General features: G+C 39.6%; 1 protein-coding gene across 1 annotated transcript in view; it reads right to left on the bottom strand.

Annotated features, from left to right (window-relative positions):
• Nucleotides 1–412: 412 nt before the first annotated feature.
• Nucleotides 413–7,909, bottom strand: part of MAPK1IP1L (mitogen-activated protein kinase 1 interacting protein 1 like) — a 15,179-nt gene continuing 7,682 nt past the window's right edge. Inside the window, 8 exon segments of the mRNA XM_017873673.1 lie at nucleotides 413–1,999; nucleotides 3,288–3,371; nucleotides 3,373–3,441; nucleotides 3,443–3,460; nucleotides 3,462–3,578; nucleotides 3,581–3,703; nucleotides 3,706–4,008; nucleotides 4,921–4,942. Coding sequence (XP_017729162.1) covers nucleotides 1,988–1,999; nucleotides 3,288–3,371; nucleotides 3,373–3,441; nucleotides 3,443–3,460; nucleotides 3,462–3,578; nucleotides 3,581–3,703; nucleotides 3,706–4,008; nucleotides 4,921–4,938 — 744 coding nt within the window. The 5' untranslated portion in view covers nucleotides 4,939–4,942 and the 3' untranslated portion in view covers nucleotides 413–1,987.

Genomic DNA, 7,909 nt, shown 5'->3' with positions numbered 1-7,909 from the left:
ATTTGTCAGCTTATCCCAATGTAGGACAGCCAAAATAACTGTAAGGAGAGAGATCTTTGCAGTCATCTCACTTTTTACATTACTTTATCCCTACATGGTTAACTGACATTTTGATATTGATAATTCAAGCCAAGGCTACCTGCCTTGTAGATTGGGGGCTACTTTGACAACAGAGTCCAATAGTATTGTAGATAGCTAACACCTGTCCTTGCAGAGAAGTGAAAGAAAAACCTAACAACATTCCGCAGTCCGAAAATATCTTAACAAATTAGTTTCTACTTTCTAATTTCTAAAAGCTTTCATCTATCATCTAGTTAACATAAGGGAGGATTAAACACTGAATGTTCCTCTGAAAGGTAACCATTTTGCTTTCTTAAAAGGAGGTAGCTATCAAACCAAAGAACTGGCAGCATTTGGCATTCTTGACATTTTAATTAGAGCAGAAATAAACTACTAAATATTTTATTTCTAAGCAAAAAACAGAGCTCCAGCATAAATCCTGTTTGTCTGAGAAATTCACAATACATTTTAGAAATCCAATGGATACATTCAAAATGTTATCTAATAAATAACACGGTCAGCTCTACCCTAAATCTAAGAATCTGATTTAAACATAAGGTGCCAAAAAACTACTAGGACTTTTTTTGGTGGTTATAAACAATAATATTTAAGCAACACAGTCACACTGCTTTAAACTTAGTTGCAGAGATCTACAATTTATTATTATTTTCAGTGTTAGAGCTAGAGGGTAATTTTTTCAAAGATGGCACTCAACTCCACTTATTTACCTGTCAACAAATACATAACTGAACTGTTAGCCATAAGCACTTTACAAATAGACTCAGGAAACTATGCAGCAGACAATGACATAGCTTAACCAGACTCTGAAAAACAGATACATATTTTGATTCACACTTGTACAAAGAGAACAGTCATGTCTGCATGACTTAAGGTTCTCTAAACACAACTGTTTTATGTTTTAGACCCCTAGAGTGTGCCAGTTTACCACATCAGGGAGGAATCAAGGGATGTGTTCCTTCTAAAGAACCAAGGGCAAGTGGGGTGGGGGTGGCTACAGGGAAAGCTCTGGGCAGAAGAGCTGCCTCAGGTTTTTGTGGAAATGAAAATTACCTGTTGCAATTAAGCAATGCCTAGGGTTTATCTAGTTTGAGGTTCAAAACAAAGGAGAGAATTATTTCCTTCCTCAAGCTCTTCACAAAGCAATATGCACATCTCATAATCAAATCTCAAGTAGTACAAAGAGATAATCAATTATCTAAAAATTTAATTTACATATATGTTGGCCTGGATTAAAAACAAAAAAGTTAGTTTCCATAAATAGCAGACTTTAGTGCTGTATGACCCAATGACTAAAATAAAACCAGGAAGTTTTACTGAAAGCTCAAGGATAAAAATGAACACTGGCTGGTTACTGAACTCCACATCTGACAATAATTACTGACAGTTTAAAAATGTATATCCAAAATATAACCTCAAGAGGAACAGGTTTATTTGTCCGACAGAGTAGCTCAAAATGTTGAGGCATTATTTGTTTGGATTATGATGGGTTATTCTCAAAGTTTATTTATTTAGAAGGGGAAAGTGATTATAGAAAAATACTTGAAATAATTTGCCAATGAAATTGCAGATTCTAACAATAATCCACATCTTAGATTTTTAAGTGTGTAGTTTCATAATTTAAACAAATTCTGTCAGAGCTATTCAATATACTTTATCACTTTAACTTTCCATGAAAACCAAATAAAAATCACATCTGAATGATTTACTTCTATGCTTTTATCTGATTGTATACATATGATGTACTACACATCCAAGTACAAGAGGCAGTTATCTTCTCTGAGAGGTGCAAGAGTTGTTCTTTCATGAATGCCCTCTAATAGTGAAACCAGCAATTTTTATATATGCATTCATGTGCATATATATGTACTTCAAAAAGCAAAGCGTCATCTCTTCGTCCATTGTTAACTTAATGGTAAGACTGCAATAGAAAAAAGAAAAAGTCAACTTCTAGATTTTGCAAATGGAGTTTATTAACTCCTTACTGTGGCTTAAAGTAAATTTATTGCTTAATAAATCCAAACAGTGAGTCACATCACTTACTCTGGTGTACACTTTGCAAAACAAATATTTTTAGATAATATATATAGCAAGAAATTACACTAATGCAAGGAGGAAGTTTTGGGGATACTTTAAAGATCTCTTTTCCTTTATAGCTGGAGTGGATGTTTGACTAATCTAATCAGAGATCTGACTAGTTATTTGTGTATTAAGAGTTAACAGATTTTTTTTTTCCTGGCCATGCACGGTGGCTCAGGCCTGTAATCCCAGCACTTTGGGAGGCTGAAGTGGGCGGATCACTTGAGGTCAGGAGTTCAAGACCAGCCTGGCCAACATGGTGAAACTCCATCTCTACTAAAAATTAAAAAATGAGGCAGTGTGGTGGCGCATGCCTGTAATCCCAGCTACTCAGGAGAATTGCTTGAACCTGGGAGGTAGATATTGCAGCGAACCAAGAGACTGCACCACTGCACTGCAATCCTGCCTGGATGACAGAGCAAGACGGTCTCAAAAAAAAAAAAAAAAAAAAAAAAAGAGTTAACAGACTTTTTTTTCCTAAGGAAAATCTTTCTTCTGCGTTTGGATACTCGCTTGGCTTACCTTACAGGGGAAATGGGGTACTTTTCCATTCGGTTATATGACCAAGGCAGGCTCCTCAACTAAGATGTTAACCCCACTCTGGCTTGTCTAACAGTAAAGCATAAAGCATTACATGTAACTGACAATAAAGAATAGGGGTATAATCTTAAGCTTGAGAACTGCTTGAAAGATGGGCAACATTACCTACTCACTGGCTTGGATTCTCTAAAAATCTACCTCTATCAGGCTAGACAGAGACTGCTTTTACTGAACTGTACTTTGGTGTGATGCGATGAAACAATACTGAGAAACAGTAATAATAAAACAAAAAGCCCAACGAATCTCAGAGTTTAACTAAAGGATGCTATTGAGGGACGCTGCTTACTACATTACAAAGTTTTTGGGGATCTTTGGAAAATTTTCTTTTAGCACAAGGAATACTTAAAATACTGCTTTCATCCTTTTAAATGCTTTACCTGAAGGTTTGAAATTTACTCATTTAATATACACACACCCTCTTTTAAAAACTTAAAAGCCTTCTTAACCTTCCATCCAAAACTGGGGAGAAACAATCTTTCAGTTGTGCTATGTACAATTAGTACACTTTAAATAACAAATTGAACACTCACATGGGGGCCACCAGGCATCGGTGGAGCACCAGAAGGTCCTGAAGGCACTTGGAAAGGATTACTGGGAGTAGGATAGAGTCCTGGGTGTGGGATACGATCCTGTTAGGGGCAGCCAGGATTATGGTGCTTGGTGGTCCCAGGCTCCTGGTGGAACGGGTGCCCCATGGAACAGGGTGGTGCTGCCCCAGGGGCTTGGGGAGGAGGGGGCGGATATGGCCCTGGAGATGGATATGGCATATTAGGGGTAGGATACTGCCCTCCCATTCCTGGCGCCCAAGGTCCAGCAAGACATTGGATCCCCATGGACCTAAAGGACCAGGCTGCAGCCTGGATCTGTTGGGTGCACCATATGGTCTGGGGTAGCTCTGGAAAGGCATATTTGGTTTAGGATATGGCCTGTTGGGGCCAGGGCCTGGCCACTGTTGGGGCTGGGATAAGGACCACCGGGTGGGGGGCATGATGGTCCAGAAGGAGGAAAGGGTGCTGGGGGTCCTGGAGGTGGTCCGGTGGGAGGCACGGAGGGATACATTCCTGTTGGTGCTGGTCCAAAAGGCACAGTGGAGGGTGTTGCACTTGGTGGGAGTCCAGATGGCACCGAAGGTGGAGCACTCGGATTATTCCAAGGGCTGGAGCCTGGCCAGCCTTGAGGAGGTTGGCCAGGTTTTGTATTGCTCACAGCAGAGGTTTTGGCAGGGGAGTGTTCAGGTAGTGCATCTGCCAACTGGAATACAAAACAGATAACATCTGACTATCTTATTGAGAGAAAAGTTATACCAAACACCATTATAAACCCACAAAGAACAGTAACCTACAGGGCCAGGGATTATAAACCTCAAGAACATCTTCAAAAGCTAAGCTAGTTATTTAAAATATACTCGATTTAACATAAAACTTGAGGTGTTACTTTGAATATCAACTTTACAGTGCAAGTTCTTCAGAGAAGCTTGTTTTCTAAATACAACTAATCATATTGTGCTTCATTTCTCTGCTGTATTAATATAACAAAGTACAGTAATTAAGAAGATAGAACTAACAGTCAAGGTATGGATTTGAATCCTGGCTTAACCTCAAAGGAGCTACATACTCTGAGATAGAGCTTCTTCAGTTTCAAAAACTATTTTAGGGTTAACTTGAGGCTTAAATATGATAGTTCATGTAGTACACTTAACAGAGTGCCTGGTATATAATAATTTCCAATAAATGTTGGCTATTAATACTACCAGGGTAAAAGAGAATAGAAGTCACATCTTAAATTTTCATTTAAGGATTCATAAAGAAATATAGGAAACATTTCCAAACATGCTATTATCTCAGTAAACCAAGGCAAATCACCTATCAAAATCCCTCTCCTACTCCCAAAGCCAAGAATCACAAAAAGCATCTCTTTTATTTATTTATAAACAGAGTCTCACTCTGTTGCCCAGGCAGGAGTGCAATGGCACGATCATGGCTCACTGCAGCCTGGAAATCGTGGGGTCAAGGGATCCTCCCAAGTAGCTAGGACTACAGGTGCACACCATCGCGCCTGGTTAAAGCATCTCTTTTAAGTGAAAAGATTTATGAAGGCCAGTTAGGACTACGTTGTTTTTCTTAAGAGATGAAAAACTTAGCACAGATAAACTCATCAACTTACCGAAAATTCATCAGACATTTTCCTAAAAGAAGAAAAGAAATGAAGGAAGAAAAAGTTCAAAATCAGTGTTCAACATTTCTTAAATATTCCTTAAGGAACTTTCTATGCATACATTATTATTACCTAAACAGAATCTTAATCATTTATGTAATGTGTTTTTCTTTACATAGGAAAATTTTCCATAATAGTTCATACAGCTCTATCAACTTCATCCCTCTTAATGGCTGCACATCATACAAAAATGATTTGCAATTTAATTTACATTCTTTTTGTAGCAGTATAAGTTGTTTTAGGTAAGATACAGTGAACATCTCTGAACACTTATCTTTGTTTGTGAGAATCTATCACCGGGAAAAAGCACTGGACATGGAATTTAGAGTCAACAGATAAATTTATCTAAAATCCATTTTAAAAGTTCATGCCAATTTAGTCACTCATTTCTCTAACTCCTCTTCTACCACTGGATATTACTAAATTCATTGTTTATAATGACAATAGGTATTAAAAAGTAGCATCTTATTTTAACTTACACTTCCTTGTCTTTTTTTTTGGAGACAGGGTCTCATTCTGTCACCCCCGCTGGAGTGCAGTGGCAAGATCACAGCTCACTGCAACCCTGACCTCCTGGGCTCAAGTCATCTTCTTGCCTCAGTCTCCCTAACAGCCGGTACTACAGGCGTGTGCCAGGGGCCCAGCAAATTTCTTAAAATTAAAAAATTTTTTTTTGTAGAGACAGGTGTCTCACTATGTTGCCCAGACCTGGTCTCAAACTCTTGGGCTCAAGGAACCCTCCTGCCTCAGCCTCCCAAAGTATCGGGATTACAGGCATGAGCCACTGTGTGTATCCCCAAATTTAAATTTGTTGATGTCCTGGAGTACTTTTACGAATTTTAAAATTGAAGTATAATTAGCACTCAACAAAATGCAGAGATCTTACGTGTTCAGATTAACAAGCTTTGATAATTGTATACGCCCCTGTAACCACCCCAAGATACAGAACATTTCTCACTCCAGAAAGTTTACTCATGCTCTTTTCCAATCAACTGCCATGCCACATGGCAGTCAATTTTTGACTTAATTTTGCTGGTTCTTTGACTTTATATAAATAAAAGACTGTATGTACTCTTTGCCTTTGATCATTTTACTACTCAGTAGCACATCTCTTTCTCTCACTGCTTTGTAAGATACTAAGGAGACTAGCTCTCATATATGAGATTAATGTTTTTCGGCCAGGTACGGTGGCTCATGCCTGTAATCCTAGCACTTTGGGAGGCCAAGGCGTGGATCACGAGCTCAGGAGATGGAGACCATCCTGGCTAACACGGTGAAACCCTGCCTCTACTAAAAATACAAAAAAAAATTAGCCGGGTATGGTGGCAGGTGCCTGTAGTCCCAGCTACTCGGGAGGCTGAGACAGGAGAACGGCATGAGCCTGGGAGGTGGAGCTTGCAGTGAGCCAAGATTGCACCACTGCACTCCAGCCTGGGAGACAGAGCCAGACTTCTGTCTCAAAAAAAAAAAAAATTTCTCCCAAATTCATTTTATCTGTAGATCTCTTAAATGGCATATTCTGGTAATACAAAAGTTTTAAATTTCATGTCATCAAATCTATCAATCTTTTCCTGTATGTGGCTTCTGGATCTTGTGATATATTTACAAAGGCCTTCCCTACTCTGCCTTGCTTTCATATAGTACTTTTATGGTTTAACTTGTTTAAAATCTTTGAATTCTTCCAAACAATAATTATCAACTATCTACCTTTTCTCAACTAATTGGACAAGCTACCTTTATTACTCTACTGCTGCCATTTATAACTAGCATTTATCCAATATTTACCATGGAACATGGTGGTGCACTGTGCACCACCTCACTTGGTAGCTCCAGAACCTTATGATACAAATTTTATTTTCACCCCCAAACAGCTGGAGAAGAGGAAGCTTGGCAAGTTAACTTAAGGTCCCAGAACTAATGACAAGGAGAGAAGCAGTTCAAACCCAGTATGACTCCAGAGCTTAGGCCCTTAACAAGCAGGCTATACAGGCTTCTTCATTTCCATCAGATATTGTGGACTTTCTTCTTTTCTTTTTGAGACAGAGTCTTGCTTTGTTCCCCGGCCAGAGCATCATAAGCTCATTGCAGACTCTACCTTCTGGGATCAATCGATCCTGCCCAGCTAGTTTTTTGTAGAGACGGGGTTTCACCATGTTGCCAGGCTGGTCTTGAACTCCAGAGCTCAAGTGATGTGCCTGCCTCGGACTCCCAGAGTGTTGGGATTACAGGCGTGAGCCACTGCACGAGGCTGACTTTATTCTTTTCTACTGGTCTGCAACTGTACCATTCCATTTTAATTACAAAAGCTTTATAATATATTTTAAATAAACATTAATGTGAGTCACCCTACTGTCTTTTTTTCCCCCCAGATTTTCCTACGTATTTTTTCCATTTCATTAAAAAAAAAATCTGTTAGCATGCTGGTTGGAAATGTATTAAATTTACAGATGAATCTAGGGGAACATCTACTTATAATGTCGAATCATCTCATTCAAGAACAAGGTATAGTAGTCCCTCAGTACCTGAGGGAGATTGGTTCTAGGACCCACGCAGATACTCAAATCCCAGGATGCTCAAGTACCTGATATAAAATGGTGCGGTATCTGCATATAACCTATGCACATTCTCCTGTATAAATCATCTCTATAGGCCAGGAGCAGTGGCTCAAGCCTGTAATCCCAGCACTTTGGGAGGCCGAGGCGGGCAGATCACGAGGTCAGGAGATCAAGACCATCCTGGTGAATACGGTGAAACCCCATCTCTACTAAAAATACAAAAAAATTAGCCGGGTGTGGTGGCGGGCGCCTGTAGTCCCAGCTTCTAGGGAGGCTGAGGCAGGAGAATGGCTTGAACCCAGGAGGCGGCAGAACTTGCAGTGAGCCAGGATCGCACCACTGCACTCCAGCCTGGGTGACAGAGCGAGACTCCATCTCAAAAA

This window comes from Rhinopithecus bieti, unplaced genomic scaffold (genome assembly GCF_001698545.2).
Source record: "Rhinopithecus bieti isolate Rb0 unplaced genomic scaffold, ASM169854v2 scaffold_7985, whole genome shotgun sequence".
NCBI classification, from domain to species: domain Eukaryota; kingdom Metazoa; phylum Chordata; class Mammalia; order Primates; family Cercopithecidae; genus Rhinopithecus; species Rhinopithecus bieti.
This window is presented reverse-complemented; position numbering and strand designations above follow the sequence as displayed.